At 40.8% G+C, this 23,807-nt stretch overlaps 1 protein-coding gene across 1 annotated transcript; it reads right to left on the reverse strand.

The window, feature by feature from the left end:
- Window positions 1–3,524: 3,524 nt before the first annotated feature.
- Window positions 3,525–21,325, reverse strand: LOC120034527 (lipopolysaccharide-induced tumor necrosis factor-alpha factor homolog). Its single transcript, XM_038981119.1, has 5 exons — window positions 21,234–21,325; window positions 8,307–8,503; window positions 7,032–7,100; window positions 4,459–4,603; window positions 3,525–4,259 (listed from the first exon to the last, which is right to left on the reverse strand). The coding sequence occupies exons 2-5, from the start codon at window positions 8,485–8,487 to the stop codon at window positions 4,154–4,156; spliced, it is 501 nt and encodes a 166-aa protein (XP_038837047.1). The 5' UTR covers window positions 8,488–8,503; window positions 21,234–21,325; the 3' UTR covers window positions 3,525–4,153.
- Window positions 21,326–23,807: the final 2,482 nt, after the last annotated feature.

The following is a 23,807-nucleotide window of genomic DNA, read 5'->3' on the forward strand; positions in this document are numbered from 1 at the left end:
TCTTTACTCTCAGTTCAGTGAGTTCACAGTGCTTAACAGTCTGAGGAGGTATGCACTCTCTCTCCACCTCTCACTATTTCCCAATCGTTCTCCACTCTGCCTAATACAACAGGGTGTGATTCATTTGAATGGTCGGTAGCAACGAAAGCTCCAATAAGTTGTCTTCACCACTCCCACAGGACTCTCTCCTTCTCCCCTCTCTCTCTCTCTCTCCACCCCTCCCTCCTTGGTTCAATTCTACTTCCCTTTACCATGTCTTCAGCCCAGAGACCTTACTATTTGTGTGAATCTGTAATATATTAGAGCTTACCCAAACCTCGAGGGGGTAAACTTCAGTAGCTTATTAGCTTACTTAAGTTGTAGCGAGGACGTTTTTCAATTAACCAAGTTCGTAAACTCCTCTAAAAACTAATGTTCCCAATGTTCGTAAAATTATAAAGATGTCACAAGGAAGACGTCACTAACGGCATTCAATAGTTTGAATCACTCAATAATCATGTTTTGCAGAGAAGTGATTGTAGTCTGTTCCTCAAGACTTTGTAGAGAACAGCCAATTCAGTAAGGCTGAGTGCCCTCTACTGGCACGTTGGAACTACAGCTCTGTTTCACTGTGGGTGTATTCACTAGGAACCAAACGGAGGCAAGCGGGCCAAAATGGGAAACTCTAATTTTCATTAAAAAACATTTTGTTATGGTTTGCTATGGTGTGTACACTCTTAGAAAAAAGGGTTCCACAAGGGTTTTCAGATGTCCCCATAGGAGAATCCTTTTGGGATCCAGGTAAACCCTTTTTGGTTTCAGTTAGAACCTTTTTTCCACTGTGGAAAGGGTTCTTCATGGAACCCAAAAGGGTTTTACCTGGAACCAAAAGGGGTTTTACATGGGACCAATAAGGGTTCTTCAAAGGCTTCTCCTATGTGGACAGTCGAATAACCCTGTTAGGTTCTAGATAACACCTTTTATTCCAAGAGTGTACTAATGAATACAACCCATTATTCTCACTGAATCCAGTGCTTGACTTGACAGGAATAGGTGCCGGTTCTATTTACATTTAGGTGCAGGAGATCCACAATACTGTTGAGCTAATAAGAGGTGCAGGAGATTCACAATACTGTTGAGCTAATAAGAGGTGCAGGAGCTCCACAATACTGTTGAGCTAATAAGAGATGCAGGAGCTCCACAATACTGTTGAGCTAATAAGAGGTGCAGGAGCTCCACAATATTGTTGAGCTAATAAGAGATGCAGGAGCTCCACAATACTGTTGAGATAATAAGAGGTGCATGAGCTCAGCTAATAAGAGATGCAGGAGCTCCACAATACTGTTGAGATAATAAGAGGTGTAGGAGCTCCACAATACTGTTGAGCTAATAAGAGATGCAGGAGCTCCACAATACTGTTGAGCTAATAAGAGGTGCAGGAGCTATACAATACTGTTGAGCTAATAAGAGGTGCAGGAGCTCCACAATACTGTTGAGCTAATAAGAGGTGCAGGAGATCCACAATACTGTTGAGCTAATAAGAGGTGCAGGAGCTCCACAATACTGTTGAGCTAATAAGAGATGCAGGAGCTCCACAATACTGTTGAGCTAATAAGAGGTGCAGGAGCTCCACAATATTGTTGAGCTAATAAGAGATGCAGGAGCTCCACAATACTGTTGAGATAATAAGAGGTGCATGAGCTCAGCTAATAAGAGATGCAGGAGCTCCACAATACTGTTGAGATAATAAGAGGTGTAGGAGCTCCACAATACTGTTGAGCTAATAAGAGATGCAGGAGCTCCACAATACTGTTGAGCTAATAAGAGGTGCAGGAGCTCCACAATACTGTTGAGCTAATAAGAGGTGCAGGAGCTCCACAATACTGTTGAGCTAATAAGAGGTGCAGGAGCTCCACAATACTGTTGAGATAATAAGAGGTGCAGGAGCTTCACAATACTGTTGAGCTAATAAGAGGTGCAGGAGCTCCACAATACTGTTGAGCTAATAAGAGGTGCAGGAGCTTCACAATACTGTTGAGCTAATAAGAGGTGCAGGAGCTTCACAATACTGTTGAGCTAATAAGAGGTGCAGGAGCTCCACAATACTGTTGAGCTAATAAGAGGTGCAGGAGCTCCACAATACTGTTGAGCTAATAAGAGGTGCAGGAGCTCCACAATACTGTTGAGCTAATAAGAGGTGCAGGAGCACCACAATACTGTTGTGCTAATAAGAGGTGCAGGAGCTTCACAATACTGTTGAGCTAATAAGAGGTGCAGGAGCTCCACAATACTGTTGAGCTAATAAGAGGTGCAGGAGCTCCACAATACTGTTGAGCTAATAAGAGGTGCAGGAGCTCCACAATACTGTTGAGATAATAAGAGGTGCAGGAGCTCCACAATACTGTTAAGCTAATAAGAGGTGCAGGAGCTCCACAATACTGTTGAGCTAATAAGAGGTGCAGGAGATCCACAATACTGTTGAGATAATAAGAGGTGCAGGAGATCCACAATACTGTTGAGATAAGAGGTGCAGGAGCTTCACAATACTGTTGCGCTAATAAGAGGTGCAGGAGCTCCACAATACTGTTGAGCTAATAAGAGGTGCAGGAGCTCCACAATACTGTTGAGCTAATAAGAGGTGCAGGAGCTCCACAATACTGTTGAGCTAATAAGAGGTGCAGGAGCTTCACATTACTGTTGAGCTAATAAGAGGTGCAGAAGCTCCACAATACTGTTGAGCTAATAAGAGGTGCAGGAGCTCAAGCAGTAGAACATTTGAGGTGCCTGTACTCAGCTCCGGTGAATACGTTCAACAACAAATGACCGTACTGTACATGTCCGGGCATGTTGAACAAAGCACAAACAAAGGACTTGAGTGTTTTGAACAGCACACTGGGGTTTCTAGAAACAAACATCTAACGTTCTGTATTAATCTCTCCCTCATTCCCTGTGTGACCCTTTCTAATTGTTGAAGAACAATTGTCTTTCATGAGAGTGTGCACTAAACTGGAGCATTCAGTTATCAGGAGCAATTATCAAGTATGTCATTGAATTGCAACTTGAAAACTCACTTAAACTCGTGAAGAGCACTTATTCTATCAGACGTCAGCTGTGTCTCAGTTGAATGCTTCTCCACTTCCTCTATCTAGCCCAACAGGGACCATTTCTGAATTGTGCTACTGGTCTGGACGGATTAAATGTTAGTTACAGAAAGTTGATGAACTGTTGCAGGAAATTTATACAATGAGTTTTACAGGAATTGGTGCGTTCCAATAATCACATCTTCTTCCTGTTGTGTCCATGGGCAAGAGGGGGTTTCCATGTACAAGTCATTTCCTGTCAAATCCATGAAGAGAAGTGAACAAGTACACACTTTGGAAGAAAGGAGAGATAATTGGGACGCAGCCCTGGTGAGATAAAATTATAACACTGTAGCTGTGAAACCAGTGAGGTTTGAAGTAGTCACAGTTAACGGATGACAAAGAACTGTTGGCAGTCTGCTCAGGCTTCCTATCTGTTCATAATAAAAAATGCTGAGTCATCTCTTCAATACAGACAACTTTAATCAGAGCTTTACAGAGCAACTAGGCAGGAAGTGAAAAGACAACCATAAGATCCATTGTAATGGATGGTCCTTTATGACAAATGAGTAGTAGAACGTTCAGAGGAAAAAAGAGAACGCGATCGCTGAGGGAACGACTGCAAGAGTGTAATAACAAAAACATCACAATATAACAATATTACAATAAGAAGTCTGATGGTGATAGATACATCTCAATATAACAATATTACAATAAGAAGTATGATGGTGATAGATACATCTCAATATAACAATATTACAATGGTTTAGAAGTTCCTTTACTTTCATGGACTTCAGACGAGTACAGAACTACAGTGAAACAGCTATAGCGCAGCTACTACCAGTCTTTGGTTTCAGGATTCTCTTTGGTAGTCACTACAAGGGTCAAGTCTGGCCAGGGACCTGATAGAGCTTGGCACTTGTGGGTTTGAATTTCCGCTAGGGCAACCCATACAAAAATGGGTTGCCCACTACAACATCACATGCCCTAGTGAATACGATCCTCATACATTTACAGAAATGTTGATTTGATTCAAGTGTCATGTCCCAGTCCTTCAGATAAAGGTAGTAGAGTAACGTCAGGTCAAATTAATATCAAATCCGTTTGTAGACGTAGATGATTTTGTTGCAGTTGGGACAGCTGTGATCCACATCTTTACATGAGTCTACACAGAACGGGATGGCGCAGCATGGCCAGCACCTAGAGGGTAAACAGTGGAATTAATTCATTGTCTCTGTCCAAAATGGTACCCTATTCCATAATGCACTAATTAAAGGTTTGAATATAGGCTTTAGTTGAGAGGGCTAACACTGTTGTGTGGTGCATCCGGGTTTCTTACCCCAGTTGGTCATATACACAGCTATACTACAGCATAGCATTACTGAATGATTTCTCTCACCCAACAATGAAGAGGCCTCCACAGATGAGCCAGGTGAGCAGGCCAGCGTTGGTCTCTGTATTGGTGACCACGTGCTGCTGGCAGTGGGGACACATGGTCGAACCTCCGACCTCCATCAGGCTAGGAGTCATTATTACCTGGGTTACTGAGGAGAGAGAGAGAAACACACAAGGTTAGGAGACATTATTGCGTGGGTCACTGAGGAGAAAGAGAGAGAGACACAAGGTTAGGAGATGTTATTACATGGGTCACTGAGGAGAGAGAGAGAGAGAATGTTTGGAGCCATTATTACATGGGTCACCGGAGAGAGAGAGAGAGAGAGAGATTGAGAGAGATTACATGGGTCACTGAGAGAGAGAGAGAGAGAGAGAGAGAGAGAGAGAGAGAGAGAGAGAGAGAGAGAGAGAGAGAGAGAGAGAGAGAGAGAGAGAGAGAGAGAGAGAGAGAGAGAGAGAGAGAGAGAGAGAGAGAGAGAGAGAGAGAGAGAGAGAGAGAGAGAGAGAGAAGGTTAAGAGACGTTATTAGACATTATTACATGGGTCACTGAGGAGAGAGAGAAAGAGACAAGGTTATGAGTCATTATTACATGGGTCAGTGAGGAGAAAGAGAGAGAAAATGTTAGGAGACATTATTAAATGGGTTACTGAGGAGAGAGACAAGTTTAGGAGACATTATTACATGGGTCACTGAGAGAGACAATGTTAGGAGACATTATTACATGGGTCACTGAGGAGAGACAATGTTAGGAGACATTATTGCATAGGTCACTGAGTAGAGTCAAGGTAACCAAGTTCCCCACCAAGTTCAATTTTTTTCCTTATTATTTTTCCTAACATTTTCCAATCTTTTATGTTTTTCTTCTTCTGTCCATCTTTCTTTTCTTGCCTCTTCCCATGTCATTTGTCTATCTCTCACTTTCCGTCCATCCTTCTTTACAACTTTGAAGGGGGCACCGATGTGACACGGATTGTAGCGTAATTGAAGAGTGTAATGTAAAAGGAACCATTTAGTGGATCATGAAAACAGCTTCATTTCCCTTATCTAGAAAGACAGAAATAAATATGTGAAAGTCAATGCTGACACCTAGTGGTCTGCTGAGTACAACTGCGCTTTATAAACTTTCTACACACATGCGCACGTGCACACACACAATCACAGTTGAATTGCACTTCCTTATACTAGCCCAAAGAGAATCAAATAACCTTCCCTTTCTAAAGACTAAATATTTACTCAGGCATCGTTTTGTTCTGCTAAACAGTTCTCCACAGCAGATAAGAATATTTCCTTTGAACCAGTTTAATGTAGAATCTTAACCAGGCTAGTTGAGTCTGCCTGAGAGCTGAGGAAGGAAAGCTGATCCAGGATCAGAGTCCATTCATTCCCACCAGGCTGCTGCACATTTTAGAGTGCCTCCAAATCAAATCAACCATGATTGGCTGGTACCTCTCTGGCACAGCACAATAACATCAGTGTTAGAGAAGGGTCACAACCCAAATGGGTGAGCGAGTCTGTGTCTCAAATGGCACTCTGTACCCTATATAGTATACTAGTTTTGACCAGGGCCTGTAGGCCCACTATAAAGGGGATAGGGTTCCATTTGGGATACAGTCAGAGAGGAAAGCCTCATCCAAAATATGGATGGAAACATTAACTGGTTATCTTATGAATGTATACACAGATTTTGCTTTCTGAACTTTGCATTCTGTAACTTCATATCCCCTGGTTTCCCAGAGTAGCTCTGACTGAGACATTATGTAACTTCATATCCCCTGGTTTCTCAGAGCAGCTTTGGATAAAGTTCATAGATATTCTGTGAGTTTTTTCCCCGGTATTTCCCTTTCCTTTCTCATTCCTGAAAATGCTATGTTCAATTCTTTCCATGAATTCCTGTTCCCGCCCACCTCTCCTGTCCAGGACCTTCCTGTACAAGCAGGCACTGCTCAGGCTGCCCACACAGAGAGACTGAATATGTTCACATTTTCATATGAATGCGCTGTGGTGGGCAACTGGACTAAACGATACTGTTTCAGTCTGAACTATGTACAGCTAGTGTTGGAGGGGGCAGTTTGGGTCAATTCCGGGGAAATAATTCTACTCAGGTCACAAGTTGAAGTCACAAGTTGTGTTCAAACATGTCATGTCATGCATTTGGGTTACTCTTCGAGTAAGTTCCTTATTTAGCTCGCATTGACCCCAATTAACCTTGATTATGTGTGTGTGCGTGTGTGTGTGTGTGTAGTCCCCACAAGTATAGTAAACAAACCAAAATGTGACCAACTGGGGACATTTTGTTAGTCCCCACAAGGTCAAATGCTATTTCTAGGGGGTTTAGGGTTAATGTTAGAATTAGGGTTAGGAGCTAGGGCTAGTTTTAGGGTCAGGGTTAAGAGCTAGGGTTACGTTTAGGGTTAAGGTTAGGTTTTGGGGTTAGGGTTAAGGTTAAGGTTAGGGTTAGGGTTAAGGTTAGGGGTTAGGGAAAATAGGATTTTTAATGGGACTAAATTCTGTGTCCCCACAAGGTTAGCTGTACAACACTGTGTGTGTGTGTGGTGGAAGTGGAAGTATCAACTCACCGACTGGCACCGGTCCACCTGGTCCAGAGGTGTACTGTGGTGGAGGTGGGTACACACCTGCTTGGGGACCTTGAATGGGAGAGTAAGATCCCAATCACAATGTGGTCACAATGCAATGAACATATTGTTACTATTCCACCACGTACTGTGGAATAAGATTGTATCTAGTGGTGGAAATGGACTTGATTAAAGGGAGTTTTACATTTAAGGGAGTTTTACAGTTTTACATAGCGGTTTGCCTTTATTTAGATATTGTTTTCTTACCTCGAAAGCAGTCTTTTGTTGAAGGTTGCTTGCTCATACTCCTTTCAAGGTTAGGAAAAAATTGTCTAAATATGTAACATTGCTGAACTATCATTTTAACTGGGTTAACCCACAAAGGGGGGTCTGGGGGCAAACTGATTCAGATAGTTGCACCATATCATCAACAAAATTCACTCCCAGTCAAATTAATTTCCAGTTCCAATGGGTTCCACCCCATTTCCAGTTCCAATGGGTTCCACCCCATTTCCAGTTCCAATGGGTTCCACCCCATTTCCACCATTGACTGTATGATTGTTCTTCCCTTGATATGAGCTTGTTTACATATGTCTGGATAAGAGCATGTACAGTGATAAATTACTAGAATGTGCATAGTTACATATAATGGTCAAGGTTTATTGTGTGCGTAGGTGTTTGAGTGTTTATTGACATTGAAGGGGAGGGTTTCCAAAGTGGTGTTGCAAAATAGTACTTGAAGGAGGTAAGTGTTTGCTGTGCTGTAATCCAAAACACAATCAATATAATTCAAAGGAGGGGAAAGAACACTGAAGATAACTTTTTAAACAGTATGTTCATACTTTATAAGTGCTTGAATGGTTTGGGAGAACTGGAGGACAGGGGACTTTCCAATGTCTCCATTCTACACCAGTGTGAACAAAGAGCAGGAGAGACAGACATGCAGACAACCGCCAATCAGGCTGTTTGTTGTTGTTGTGTGTTCTGACTTGGCTTGGGCTGATTGTATCATATCTACAGTAGTTGCCACAAGGGGCAGATAACTTTCAATTCATCTCCATAGACCCAAATGTGTATTTTAAAAGTGTTTGTTGTGTGTCCTGTTGTCTCTAAGATGTAGTTGATAATGGCGAAGAAGAAAAAATATAGAAACAAACATTCTAAGCTAGAGGTATTTTTTGTTGCAAAAACTCATTTGTGAAAATGCTTGGTTTTCACACGCACAATATACAGTAATTCCAGCCTTCTAAAGTACAATATGAACCAGTAGACACTCACCTCCCTGGTAGGGACCAGGCTGGAACCCTGGTTGTGGAGGACCAGGGGAGGCAGGGTATCCACCTGGGGGCTGGGGGTACAAGCCTGGCTGGGGGCCCTGGCCCGTGGCTATCCCCCCATAGTTCATGGGAGGTCCTGGGTAAGGGGCGGAAGTACCATCCCCGGGATAACCTTTCTCCATCTCGACTGATCTCTACCTGCAATGAGGGAAACTGTTGTGTTGTGTTTATTTATTTGTATCCCCATTAGCTTTTGCAGAAGCATCAGCTACTCTTCCTGGGGTCCACAATAAAACAAAAACATGAATAGTAAAAAACACTGACACACTGATACCCTACAGAAAGATGTTAAGGTATGTTGCCTGTAAAAAAAAATCTCATTGGGCCTCCGAGTGGGGCAGTGGTCTAAGGCACTGCATCGCAGTGCTAGCTGTGCCACTAGAGATTCTGGGTTTGAGTACAGGCTCGGTTGCAGCCGGCCTCGACCGGGAGACCCATGGGGTGGCACACAATTGGCCTAGCATTGTCCGGGTTAGGGGAGGGTTTGGCTGGCAGGGATGTCCTTGTCCCATTGCGCACTATCGACTCCGGTGGCGGGCCGGGCGCAGTGCACGCTGACATGGTTGCCAGATGTACGGTGTTTCCTCCGACACATTGGTGCGTCTGGCTTCCGGATTAAGTGGGCATTGTGTCAAGAAGCAGTGCGGCTTGGTTGGGTTGTGTTTCGGAGGATGCACGGCTCTCGACCTTCGCCTCTCCCGAGTCTGTACGAGAGTTGCAGCAATGAGACAAGACTAACTACCAATTGGATACCACGAAATCGGGGAGAAAAGGGGTAAAAAAAAATCTAAATAAATCTGGAAATGTTTTTAAGAAGTCCTATGAAACATTATAAGACTAAAAGGAATTTTCAAAAGAACAAAATAGCATATTCTGAGCCTATAGGCTACATAAAATCAATAGTTATTTTGTTTGTTGTCAACAAATATATATGTTATGGTAGGCTAAGTATATAATGGACTATAACGGAATAAAATACAAATAATATTTTCCCCACACAGCTTGCATCACAGGAAAGTGTGGAACCGCTGTCATACATCCACGTTTCATCTCTTTTTCAACCTCTGCAGGTTTTTGAAGTTGTCTATACGTGATCAAGCTAAATAATGCACTTGATTTAGGCTACATTACTGCATGCTAAATGGTTCTAATCAGTGATAATCAAATAAAATAAAATAAAATTGTATTAGTCACATGCGCCAAATAGTGAAATGCTTACTTACGAGCCCCTAACCAACAATGCAGTTTAAAAAAAATACGGATAAGAATAAGAAATAAAAGTATCAAGTAATTAAAGAGCAGATAGATGAGAAAACGAATAGATGAGCTATACCACCTCCACTTATTTGCCCAGCCAGAGAATTAACCAAATATACACACAGAGATTCAGTGAAACAACATCACATTGATTAAGACAAGTGACAGGTTTTTTGTCAGTAGTAGGCCTAGGCTACTAAGCAACTGAAGAGCAAAATAATCTATTTCTTAAACTACATTAGCATGTTGGCAAAATGTTCTGATCAAGGGCAATAAATGAGCCAACTTGACAAGATGATCATGAGCAGCACTCACCTCAACGTAGCTAACATTTCCACAACTAACTGTAGCCTATAAGCAATATCCAAACAGAGACTAAGTGGAAAGAAAAAAATCGGACATTAATTGAATTAAGAAGTTAAAAACTTCTTATGGCTGCAGGGGCAGTATTGAGTAGCTTGGATGAAAGGTGCCCAGAGTAAACGGCCTGCTCCTCAGTCCCAGTTACTAATATATGCATATTATTATTAGTATTGGATAGAAAACACTCTGAAGTTTCTAAAACTGTTTGAATTATGTCTGTGAGTATAACAGAACTCATATGGCAGGCAAAAACCTGAGAAAAAATCCAAACAGGAAGTGGAAATTCTGAGGCTGGTCGATGTTAAACTCATCGCCTATTCAATTCCCTGTAATATATGGATCTGTTTGCACTTCCTACGCCTTCCACTACATGTCAACAGTCGGTAGAACGTTGAATGAAGTTTATACTGTGTTGTGGGGCCGGATGAGAGGGGAATGAGTCACTGGTCTGGCAGATTGCCAGTTCCTGGTCATGCGCATTCCTCATGATATCGCCTTGCGTTCCATAACTTCTACAGACAGAAGGAATGCTCCGGTTGGAACGTTATTGGATATATATGATAACAACATCCTGAAGATTGATTATCTACTTAGTTTGACCAGTTTATTCGACTTGTAATATAACATTTGAAGTTTTCGTCCGACGTTTGCCTGCATCTGCGCGAGCGTTTGGACACGTGTACTACACATGCAAGCAAAAGTAGCTACTTGGACATAAGTAATGGACATTATCGAACAAAACAACGATTTATTGTGGAACTAGGATTCCTGGGATTGCATTCTGATAAAGATCCTCAAAGGTAAGGGAATATTTATCATGTAATTTCTGGTTTCTGTTGACTCCAACATGGCGGCTAATTTGGCTATTGTTCTGAGCTCCGTCTCAGATTATTGCATGGTTTGCTTTTTCCGTAAAGTTTTTTTGAAATCTGACACAGCGGTTGCATTAAGGAGAGGTGTGTCTATAATTCCATGTATATAACTTGTATTATCATCTACATTTATGATGAGTATTTCTGTTGAAATGATGTGGCTATGCACTATCACTGGATGTTTTTGGAACTAGTGAATGTAACGCGCCAATGTAAACTCAGATTTTTTTATATAAATATGAACTTTATCAAACAAAACATACATGTATTGTGTAACATGAAGTCCTATGAGTCTCATCTGATAAAGATCCTCAAAGGTTAGTGATACATTTTATCTCTATTTCTGCTTTTTGTGACTGCTATCTTTCGCTGGAAAAATGGCTATGCTTATTGTGGTTTGGTGTGACCTAACATAATCGTTTGTAGTGCTTTCGCTGAAAAGCATATTTGAAATCGGACACATTGGTGGGATTAACAACAAGATTACCTTTAAAATGGTATAAGACACATGTATGTCTGAGGAATTTTAATTATGAGATTTCTGGTTTTTGAATTTGGCGCCCTGCACTTTCACTGGCTGTTGTCATATCATCCCGTTACCGGAATTGCAGCCATAAGAAGTTTTAAGACCAGTCCCCGCTCTTGTCTCAAAGCAGCCCGAAACGGCATTGAAGTTGTTGACCAAATGCAGTAGGCTATTTGCTTCAATAAAATGTATTATAACAATTGGATGACTTTGGGAGTTTCACTAAGCAACAATTTGATGCTTTCAATTGCATTAGCCTACTTTTATTCAAATATTTTGGTCATTCAGTGATATTTATTCCCACAGTAACTCTTTCTGGATCCATCCAGTTGTGGTTATTAAGAAACAGTGCATATGGTGGGCTATGCGAAGAGATGGGTGAAGTGACATGCCTCGCAAAGTTCAGAAAGGATGATAGTAGTAATGACCGCTGAAAGCAAGTATTCAAAGTAATTCAGTGCAGAAATGTGGTAATTAACTGCAATGATCATAATCCATTGCGTCAAAACATTTTTAGCTCAAAGACAGATCAGAGACAAAGAGACGAAGCAAGAGGTTTTACTCTCGCCAAAATCTGTCTAAAATAAGCCAAATGCGTTTCAATGGGTTTATTTCGGAGCTAAACTTTTCACCTGCCTTACTGCCTTTGGGAAAAATACTCTCATTGTTAGGGCATCGTCATTGTATACAGATCTCTGGACGGATACACTTTTAAGCCTGCTAAGTTAGGTTCGATGCACACAAACCACATCAATGAGGAATGTACACAACACAACGACAGGGACAGAAAAAAAGTATTCCTTATCTCCTTTGACAAACGAGTAAAATGATTGAAGTCAGACAGCTCTGCAGCATATATTGCCTTCTGAAACTATTCAGACCTCTTGACTTTTTCAACATTTTGTTACTTTACAGTCTTATTCCTCAGCAATCTACGCGCAACACCCCATAATGACAAAGCAAAAACAGTTTTTTTAATGTTTGCACATTTATTAAAAATAAAAAACTGAAATAACTTATTTACATAGGTATTCAGACCCTTTGTTATGAGACTCGAAATTGAGCTCAGGTGCATCCTGTTACCATTGATCATTCTTGAGATGTTTCTACAACTTGATTAGAGTCCACCTGTGGTAAATTCAATTGATTGGACATGATTTGGAAAAGCACACACCTGTCTATATAAGGTCCCACAGTTGATATTGCATGTCAGAGCAAAAACCAAGCCATGAATTCGAAGGCACAGATCTGCGGAAGGGTACCAAAAATGTTCTGCAGCATTGAAGGTCCCCAAGAACATAGTGGCCCCCATCATTCTTAAATGGAAGAAGTTTGGAACCACCAAGACTCCTCCTAGAACTGGCCACCCGGCCAAACTGAGCAATCGAGGGAGAAGGTCAGGGAGGTGACAAAGAACCTGATGGTCACTCTGACAGAGCTCCAGAGTTCCTCTGTCTAGATGGGAGAAACTTCCAGAAGGACAACCATCTCTGCAGCCCTCCAACAATCTGGCCTTTATCGTATAGTTGCCAGACGGAAGCCCCTCCTCAGCAAAAGGCACATGACAGCCCACTTTGGGTTTGCCAAAAGGCACCTAAAGACTATCAGACCATGAGAAACAAGATTCTCTGGTCTGATGAAACCAAGATTGAACTCTTTGGCCTGAATGCCAAGCGTCACGTCTGGAGGAAACCTGGCACCATCCATACGGTGAAGCATGGTGGTGGCAGCATCATGCTGTGGGGATGTTTTTCAGCTGCAGGGACTGGGAGACTAGTCAGGATTGAGGGAAAGATGAACAGAGAAAAGTACAGAGAGATCCTTAATGAAAACCTGCTGCAGAGCGCTCAAGACCTCAGACTGGGGCAAAGGTTCACCTTCCAAAAAAATGTTTTTGCTTTGTCATGATGGAGTATTACGTGTAGATTGATGAGAAAAAAACAATTGTATAAATTTTAGAATAAGGCTGTAATGTAACAAAATGTGGAAAAAGTAAAGGGGTCTGAATACTTTCCGAAGGCACTCTACTTAGGCAAGGTAGCTAAATAGTATTAGAAAGACAGTACTGTATGGGGACCATATACCTTTAGATGGCCTCGCTGGCTGACTGGTAATGCCTGAGCAGAGATTATTCATTTAAGGAATGAAAAATAATAAAGTAATCAAATAAAAACTAAGAAGCAGTTCTCTCTCATCCACCCCTTAACCAGGAAAGACTGGAATGTATGTTGTTGATGTTACTTATGTGTGCAGTTAAGGGCAAGGCGTGCTGTTATGTTTTGAGCCAGCTACAGCTTTGCTAGGTCTTTTCTGAACTTGACCATATTACCCGTACAGTAATCAAGATGAGACAAGACCAGAGCCTTAACAACTAGTACAGTTTATTCTTAATCACTCATTCTGATATTGACTGTAACTCCTTATTTATAATTTTAGTGAGCTCCCTGGCTTTGGGTGCTGACATATAGAGTGTGTAATCATTCACATACAGTCATTCTAGCTTTGTGTAAGACCAGTGGCATTCCTTAGTAAAAATAGAGAAGACTAATGTCCCAAGGCAACTGCCCTGAGGGACACCACATTGTACATGTCTGATGTTAGAGAAGTTTCCATTGAAAAACAGTCCCTAGTTTCTATTGGATAAATAACTCTCCAACAATGTGATGGCAGGTGATGTAAAGCCAAAGCAAGTGAGTTTCTTCAATAGCAATTTATGATCAATAACATGATAAGCTGCACTGAAATCTAACAATACAGCTCCAACTATTATATTATTATCAATTTATTTTAACCAATCGCCTGTCCCCTGAGTCAGTGCAGTACACGTTGAGTGCCCTTCTCTATAGACATGCTGAAAATCAGTAGTTAAATCTGAAAAACAGCATTGTATTTGGTTAAACACAATTCTCTACATCAGTTTACTAAGAACAGGCAGCAAACTGATTGGGCGGCTGTTAGAGCCAGCAAAGGGTGTTTTACTATTTTAGGAAATGGAATTCATGTAGCTTCCTTCCACACCTGTGGACATACACTCCTTTAGGCTTTGGTTAAAGATATAGCAAATAGTGGTGACAATGCAGTGTGCTACCATTCTCAATAGTTTCCCATCAGGATTGTTTATACCCGGTGGCCTATCATTGTTGATGGATAACAATAGTTTTTCCACCTCTCCCACACTAACTTGACCAAATTCAAAACAATAACCCTTCTAATTCATTATTAGATATTTTATACAAAAATATGACGGTTCCCTGTTCAGTGTTGTCATTTCCATTCTGAGTTTTTCCACTTTACTAGTGAGATAGTCATTGAAATGATTTGCAACACCAAAAGGTTTTGTTGTAAATGACCCATCAACTTCAATGAACAATGGAGATTAATTGGGTTTTCTGCCCATGATATCATTTTAGGTACTCCAAAGTATTTTTCCATTGTGTTTTATGTCATTTATTCGTTTGGTAATATAATGTATTATTTTTGTTAAGCTTAGTCACAACATTTCTCAATTGACAGTATGTCAAGCAATAACCTGAGCAGCTCTTTTGCATCACATCTTTGAACCATTGTCACGCCCTGACCATAGTTTGCTTTGTATGTTTCTATGTTTTGTTTGGTCAGGGTGTGATCTGAGTGGGCATTCTATGTTGTATGTCTAGTTTGTCTATTTCTATGTGTTTGGCCTGATATGGTTCTCAATCAGAGGCAGGTGTTAGTCGTTGTCTCTGATTGGAAACCATATTTAGGTAGCCTGTTTTGTATTGTGGGTTGTGTGTTCCTGTTCCTGTGTTCGGTGTTCACTATTCGGGACTGTTGCGTCTTCGTTCATTTGTTGGTTTATTGTTTTGTTTTAGGTTTCAAGTATTCTAATTAAAATGAATACACACCTGCATTTTGGTCCTCCTCTCTTTCGTCCGACGAAGAACGTGACAACCATACCATTTTTCAATGCATCATCAATTCAGGGGAAGTATTTAAAAATACTTCCAGTTCTGCATCTGGATTCACTTCCCCAAACGCATCAGATCAACATAAATGTTTTACATCTTCAACAAAAGAGTCCTGAGAAAATATTTTGTGTGATCTCTTAGAACTTACTTTAAGCCCCAACCTTTGGCACTTTGGCTTTCCTTGTTATTGCCATAATGTTATGGTCACTACAGCCAATGTTGTTGTGTTGCATTATATTATTATGTTGTATTATGTTATATTAAGCACCTGGTCAGAGTTTCTATACCTTCCCTACTTATTTCCATCTCCTTTTTCTTCCTACCACACTCACAAAAAGCATGTGTTTGTTTACCTATAGCTACTCCTACACAACTCTTATTCTATAACTTTTCATAAAAGAAAAAGTGAATGTGAAACAATGGGGTCAATTGCTGTAGAATACTAAGGAGGAAGTGGAAAACTATTATGTTTTTCCTCATCTCTCAACAGTGTGTGACTATCCTATGACCATCTGTCTTTGAAGCCCAGGCTTTAGCTCAGTGGACTAACACAGTCTTATGGTGTTGTTGAGTGGTGTTAAATGTCACAGATTTCACAATAACTTCTCTTGTACTTTTCTAGACTGGGGATCTTGAATTGTGGAACTGAAATGTGAGCTGGATCCCTATTATCTGGTCTAACCAATGAAACACTTCAGACAATAACACATTGTGGTTGTTAAGGGGTTCCCAGAAAAGACTTAAATATAATAAAATATAATTTCATGAAATCACAAGTCCAATACAGCAAATGAAAGATAAACATCTTGTGAATCCAGCCAACGTGTCCGATTTTTAAAATGTTTTACAGCGAAAACACAACATATATTTATGTTAGCTCACCACAATATCCAAAAACACACCGCCATTTTTTCACAGAAAAGATAGCTTTCACAAAACACACAAATAGAGATAAAATTTATCACTAACCTTTGAACAACTTCATCAGATGACAGTCATATGACATCATGTTATACAATACATTTATGTTTTGTTCGATTATGTGCATATTTATAGCCACAAATCGTGGTTTTACATTGGCGCCATGTTCAGAAATGGCTCCAAAATAGCGAAAGTAATTACAGATAGCCACGTGAAATACAGAAATACTCATCATAGACTTTGATGAAAGATACATGTTTAATATATCATTGAAGATACACTGGTTCTTCATGCAACCGCTGTGTAACGCTTCGAACACACCGACTGCGTCATTGCGTTTCGATACACCAGAAGTACATTCATTTCCAATGGAACGCTGCATTTGCCTTGCAGCATTGCGTTGCAGAGGCAGTTGCAGTGCGTTCTGTGTGGTGCATACGTTCGATAAATCGAACGTATGCATCAAATTGTATGAGTGGACTTGACAGAAAGTAGCAAAATATGAATGTAGATTTTTTTTTGCACACATTCAGTAAAAATTTGGGATTACATAAAAACAGTTTGATTGCATAATTTCTTTACATTTTTTATTTATTTATTTGCCAAGTATATTATTTATTCGATGACATCCTCAAATTAATTGTGAGAGCCTATAATATAATTTCCCTCCAAAATGCAGTTGGAGCGAAATGCAATAATAAATAGTCAAGATAGGCAGAGTAGGCTCTTTCAACAATGAGACCAACCTTGAGGAAGGTGGTATGACTATTTCTTTCACACACACCTCATTGGCTAGGTTAGCTAGCTAACGCTAACTAGCCACATCTAGCACAAGCTCACTACTAAACTGACCTGGCAATCCTACTATCGTGGACACTTGTCTCCAAGCAGCATTTTTTGTGTTTATGTCCCTGTAGCTGTCAGCAGTTGTGTCAAAAAGACACGGTTTTGAGGATACTGCGAAAATGATTCTCTCCTCCATGTGTCCAACCGCATGCGACCATTTGCAAAAGGTACCTGCATCAGTATAGTTGCCTAGCTGCGCAAAATGTTATGCAGCAGTGATGCAATGACGCAGTCGGTGTGTTCGAAGCGTTAGATAAAAAATTTAAAAAAAACTAGTAAAAAGCACAGCATGCAATAATCTGAGACAGCGCTCAGCCATTCTCCGCCATGTTGGAGTCAACAGAGTCAACAGAAATACGAAATAACATCATAAATATTCCCTTACCTTTGATGAACTTTCATCAGAATGCAGTGCCAGGAATCCTAGTTCCACAATAAATCGTTGTTTTGTTTTATAATGTCCATTACTTCTGTCGAATTAGCAACTTTGGCTAGCATGTGTCGTTCACGTGTCCAGAGAACTTTACGCTAATGAACGAAAACTTCAAAAAGTGATATTACAAATCGAATAAACTGGTCAAACTCAGTTGAGAATCAATCTTCAGGATGTTTTTCTCATATATATCCAATAACGTTCCAGACGGAGCATTTCTTCATGTCTATCTAACGCATTGCAGACAATGACATGACATTCCCAATGCGCGTGGCCAAGAACTGGCAATATGCCCGACCTGTCACTCCAAAGGCTCTCATTCGGTCCCACATCAGGCTAGACGCTTCATTCCATGTTCTACTGCCTGTTGACATCTAGTGGAAGGCGTATGAAGTGCATACAGATCCATAAATATAAGGCAATTGAATAGGCGATGCCTTTCACAGCGACCCATTTCAGAATTTTCACTTCCTGTTTGGAAGTTTGCCTGCCATATGAGTTCTGTTTTACTCACAGATATAATTCAAACAGTTTTAGAAACTTCAGAGTGTTTTCTATCCAATAGTAATAATAATATGCATATCATATGTCATATGAAAATGTCGCCCCCTATCCCTAAGAAGTTTTAACCTCAACTCAAGCATGGAGCGAAACAGTAGCGACCATTGTCCCTCATCTAAAAAATGGCGCCGGAAGAAATGCCAGCAGTTTTACAGGCACCTAACCAATTGTGCTATTATGTCGGGTTTTTTGCGTTATTTGTAACTTATTTTGTACATAATGTTCTGCCACCGTATCTTAATGCAAAAAATTGCTTGTGGATATCAGGACAGCGATCACGCACCTCGGATTAGACAAATATTTTTTTTCTTCAACAAGCAGGACGCAGAGGACATACTTCGAACACCCGACAAGGTCAACATCCCCGTTATTGGCAAGAGAAAGAGATGCAGGTACAGAGGACACAGAGCAGGGTGCCTCGTAAGGATCCGCAGAAGGCGAGTGGGAAGGCTTCCATTACCGTCAATATTACTTGCCAACGTACAATCATTGGACAATAAATTAGACGCGGTACGATCATGAATATCCTACCAACGGGACATCAAAAACTGTATCATCTTATGATTCATGGAATCATGGCTGAATGATGACATGGATATTCAGCTTGCGGGATATACGTTTCACTGGCTAGATAGAATAGCACACTCCGGTAAGACACTATTTGCCAAGAGAGTTTTCATCTATACTTTTCGTGGCTGTTTATTTACCACCACAGACAAATGCCGGCACTAAGACCGCACTCAGTCAGCTGTATAAGGAAATAAGCAAACAGGAAACCTAGTTTGAAGCTAGAACCGCCAGTAGAACCGCCACTGCTCATTAGTCTGTACTACTCTGTACTGCTATAAGGCCATTACTAACCCACCTGTTTAAACAAATCAACTTAATATCAAGCATTTTACTGGCTGAATCAGGTGGTGTTAGTGATGGGCAAGAACAAATATGTGCACCTCTGTTGGTCCCCAGAACCAGGATAAAAGAAACTACTGCTATATGTTAATACTCCCATGTCTCGTTCATCACTCGGCTATAAGTAAGCTTGGAAATTGAGGCTAGCTATATGTTATCTGGCGGCTGTATAAACCCATTAAGAAGGAGTAATGTTGTAAACGTTACCTTGAGACAGTGGACTCCCCCTGTTTCCCTCCCCTATGTCCCTCTATCTCTCCTCTTATTGATTTGATAAAGCCTCTGGATAGCCTACTAAAGCTTTCACATTATCTAAATGGTGTACATGGACATGGATGAAGTAGTGCATCTGTTCTTGTAGTGAATAATACATCTGCATTCTGAAGTAATGTATCTGTATTGTAGTGAATAATACATCTGCATTCTGAAGTAGTGTATCTGTATTGTAGTGAATAATACATCTGCATTCTGAAGTAGTGTATCTGTATTGTAGTGAATAATACATCTGCATTCTGAAGTAATGTATCTGTATTGTAGTGAGTAATACATCTGCATTCTGAAGTAGTGTATCTGTATTGTAGTGAATAATACATCTGCATTCTGAAGTAGTGTATCTGTATTGTACAGTAAAGCTGTTAGTATGGTTATGTTTTTCTATAGTATGAAATTGCATACTGTAACTGTATATTCAAGCTATATTAAGTTGTGAGTCTGAGGCCTCCCGGGTGGCGCAGTGGTCTAGGGCACTGCATCACAGCGCTAGCTGTGCCCCCAGAGATTCTGGGTTCGCGCCCAGGCTCTGTCGCAGCCGGCCGTAACCGGGAGGTCCGTGGGGCGATGCACAATTGGCCTAGCGTCGTCCGGGTTAGGGAGGGTTTGGCCGGTAGGGATATCCTTGTCCCATTGAGCACCAGCGACTCCTGTGGCGGGCCGGGCGCAGTGCACGCTAACCAAGGTCGCCAGGTGCACGGTGTTTCCTCCGACACATTGGTGCAGCTGGCTTCTGGGTTGGATGCGCGCTGTGTTAAGAAGCAGTGCGGCTTGGTTGGGTTGGGTTGTGTTTCGGAGGACGCATGGCTTTCGACCTTCGTCTCTCCCGAGCCCGTACGGGAGTTGTAGCGATGAGACAAGATAGAAATTACTAACAATTGGATACCATGAAAAAGGGGGTAAAATTTAAAAAAGACTTCTTCTTTTTTTTTTTTTTTTGTGAGCCTGTACAGTAAACATACTGAGGTTGTGTGTCAGTGTTTACACTCTACCAGTGGAGGCTGCTGACGGGGGGATGGCTCATAATAATGTCTGGAACGGAGTGGATGGAATGGCATCCAACACATGGAAATTTGATGTTTTTTTTTACACCATTACACTCATTCCGCTCCAGCCATTACCACGAGCCATCCTCCCCAATTAAGGTGCCACCAACCTCCTGTGAACTCTACCCTGAGTTGGCTCCTACTCAGAGTAAATACGGCCAGTCAATTTCCTCCAGCTCTGTGCTATCTCATCATGTATTCATGAACTCACATTAACAATGTAAGTACACAAGTAGTGCCACACCCTAACAAGGATTTCCTCACGACTAACTGTAGATGACAGAAAGACACTCCCTTTCAACACAGTCATTTTAACAGCTTCTCCTCTCTTCTCATAATAATACTATTTAACAGAAGACAGACCAACATAAATCTCTCCTATAACACAAATACTGCTGTAGAAAACATGATATAATACAGATGTTGGATCTTAATTTGAGCCAGTTTGCTACAGCAGGAATAATATCCTGCAGCAACAGGAAAAGTGAACTATTATGTGGATTATAATTAGTGGACGTTTTGTAGGGGTTGATACTTTTCAAAGTGGAAATTACAAACGTTTAAGTTCTCCAGCAAGAGGGTGATCAAATTAAGATCCTACATGGGTAGGCTCCATACCAGATGAATTCGTAGATAAACATTTACAAATGACTGTCTGTATCCCAGGCTTTAGGCTAGCTCTTAACCCCAAACCTCTACAACAGTATGAAAGGCCGTTCAGGTCTTGTTTGTCAAAATGAACACTTGTTTGTCAAAATGAATGATAAATCAAATAAGACTATTTCACGCGTCAAATAACCAAGACGACCGTGACCTGAACGGCGTCGCATACTGCAGAGCATAATACTCCTCTCCTCCTTATCCCCCCCAGTCCATGGTCTCCTAAGGGGAGAATCTCTAATCCCTGGCCCAAATACCTGAAGGATTCCTGGGGTGAACGACTGGGCTGAGGGTCTGGAACTATCCGGTCCTGGGAGAAAAGAAAGACTGAGGTACCTTTGGCTTGAGAGCGAAGAAGAAGTGGTGGGAGGAGAGTGTATGAGAGGGAGGAGGATGCTTTTCTAAGACCTCCTACAGTTTCTGATATTACAGGAAATTGTTTAACTGTTGAAACTCTTACCTTACGTTAGCATTGGGACCTCCGGTGTTTTGTGATGCTGTTCAAGCGGTTGCAATCAAAGGAAAGTGTTGAAATAACACTGGAGGCTGAAGGAATGAAAGAGTTCCATTAGAACTAGCAAACAAAAGAACCTGCTCCAATAAAGTTTCAGTGAAAGAGAAACAGAGGGAGAGAGAGGGAGAGCACGATGGGAGGGAGAGAGAGAGATTGAGAGAGAGAAATGTAAACAGAGGAGAGAGAGAGAAAGACATTCATAAAAATGTATTGTATTTCGAAGCAGTTTGGGCTGACTGTTCCGTCATTAGCTTTCAGGAGAATCCCCGCCCATCACAAACTCATGATACCTGACCTCAACCTTTCAGTGGTCACACACAAACGCATGCATTGTTTAGGGTGCTATTTACAAAGGGTGCAGTGGGCTCACAGCTTAATCATACAGTTAACACTGGGCATGAAATATCATGGACTATAGTCTATGACATAATTGTATGAATGGATGGAAATATCAACAATTTAAGGGATTGTCATCCTTACATAAAGGGTGGATGATAAAATAATAATAAAGTTCATTATTCATTAATAGTTTATATGAAATAGTTATAAAAATGCACCGCCTATTTTAGTCAATAGGAAAAAAAATCTTACTGTAAGGAGTGGAAATATCAAGAAAACAGCCGATCAATAGCCAATTAATTTACTGTGAGAGGTCTGAGAAATATTGGACATATTTTAGATATCATTTCTAGAAACAAATGAGTATTTCCACAACCTGTTGTAACTTTGAAGTTCCTGGATGGTGAGTCTCTCTCTCTCTCCCTGGCCAAACTAGCAGCACACAATGGAAAACCTGCATCTGTAAATATTTAGATTCTCTGACTGTGTATGACTCCACATTATAAACATTAGACACAGCACATGGTGACAGACAGGGGAATAACTTTGATTGGAGATTTGGGGGGGGGGGGTGTTCTGGACTGGGGGGCTCTTCCCCATGATTTGTTTTTTCCACATAGAGTTAATTTCATTCACTTCCTTCAACACAATCTAACATGGTCCCATGGCATGGAAATAGGAGTAAAACATTAAAAAAACATCTAATTAACAGCCTAACCCTAAATTTGAGATATTACACAAGGCTTTTACCGCAAACTCAGCTTACTGGACCTGCTATTGATGTGCATAGGTCAAATTTAGGGTTGGGCTGCTCATTGAATTTCCTGTATTTTTTTGCTACTACTCAACTTATAAGGAAACTTCCCGTTGCTATGTATTAAATGTGAAAAAATGACTACCCTTTCTGTTAGGCACATGTACAGATATTTATCAATCCATTGATACACTTCTGTAGCTAAAACACACAAAGTTTAAAAGGGGTTAGAAGTCCAAAACGCACAGGCGTTATGGTGGGACCTTCTGTGTTATGTAACCATACCAAACGTAACATATCATACTAATTTAAGTGTCCTGGATTCACATTTACTATTTTACTTCTAGTCTATGAGATGAGGTTGGTCGGTTTAGAAAGAAATTAAATAATTCAGAAGAGGCTATTCTTTGAAAAAAATAGCCTAGCTGTGGACAGGAGAGAAATGCCTTTGGCATGAGCTAATAAGCCATCGCCGGAGAGTGATCTGAGCATCTGAGTCAGTGAAACTGTAAAGCTTTTTTAGGACTATAATTTCCTCCTCATATGTGTGTCTCCACAGACCGAGGCCTGAGCTCTTGATTGATTCAAGACAAGGTTGTTTTTATTGAACTTAGATTCTTAGTTTGTCAGTGTCAAAGTAGTCTGTCATTTCCATCATTTGTGCTGTAAAATAGATTTTTGCCAGCCTCCAGTCATGTAAAAGGACGTATAATTGCATGAAATGCGTTTATAAAAAGGCCCATTTTTTCCCGGACCCTATGCTAATAAAAATGTTCCCCATGTGTGCAAGCGCCTCTACTGTACTGCTCTATGCCACTATGCAAATGCACTGATATGCATGCAATGCTTTATTATAAAGGAGATTTCTGTATGCGGTCTGGTACAAATGAAGCACTGAACACAGGTAGTCTAGACTCTAGCTAACCACCATATACTAAAATATCCACACAAGCCTCTAGCCAGCCAGCCATATATCATGGCTATATGATGAAGTTATTATTTAAGAGTATTGAAGATGAATCACAATCAGTAAAAAAAAACTATTGAGCTAGCTAACAAGCAGATTTACATCAGTCATCAACATCAACGACCAGCTGATAGCCTACCCTCTTTTCCTGATGTCAATCATGTCTTTAGGAGTCACTGTAACTAGCTTGCTTAAAATTTGTTATGAGTGAGTGTGTTGTTGCAAAAATAAATAGGCATATGCTAAAACATTTAAAA

The sequence above is a fragment of the Salvelinus namaycush genome, chromosome 41, assembly GCF_016432855.1.
Source record: "Salvelinus namaycush isolate Seneca chromosome 41, SaNama_1.0, whole genome shotgun sequence".
In the NCBI taxonomy this organism is placed as follows: Eukaryota; Metazoa; Chordata; class Actinopteri; order Salmoniformes; family Salmonidae; genus Salvelinus; species Salvelinus namaycush.

Coding starts and splice junctions, on each gene's coding strand:
- LOC120034527 (XM_038981119.1), bottom strand. CDS start 8,487: ATGGAGAAAGGTTATCCCGGGGATGGTACTTCCGCCCCTTACCCAGGA. Junction 7,101..8,306: donor GCCTGGTCCCTACCAGGGAG/GTGAGTGTCTAC, acceptor CTCCCATTCAAG/GTCCCCAAGCAGGTGTGTAC. Junction 4,604..7,031: donor AGGTGGACCGGTGCCAGTCG/GTGAGTTGATAC, acceptor CTCTCTCCTCAG/TAACCCAGGTAATAATGACT.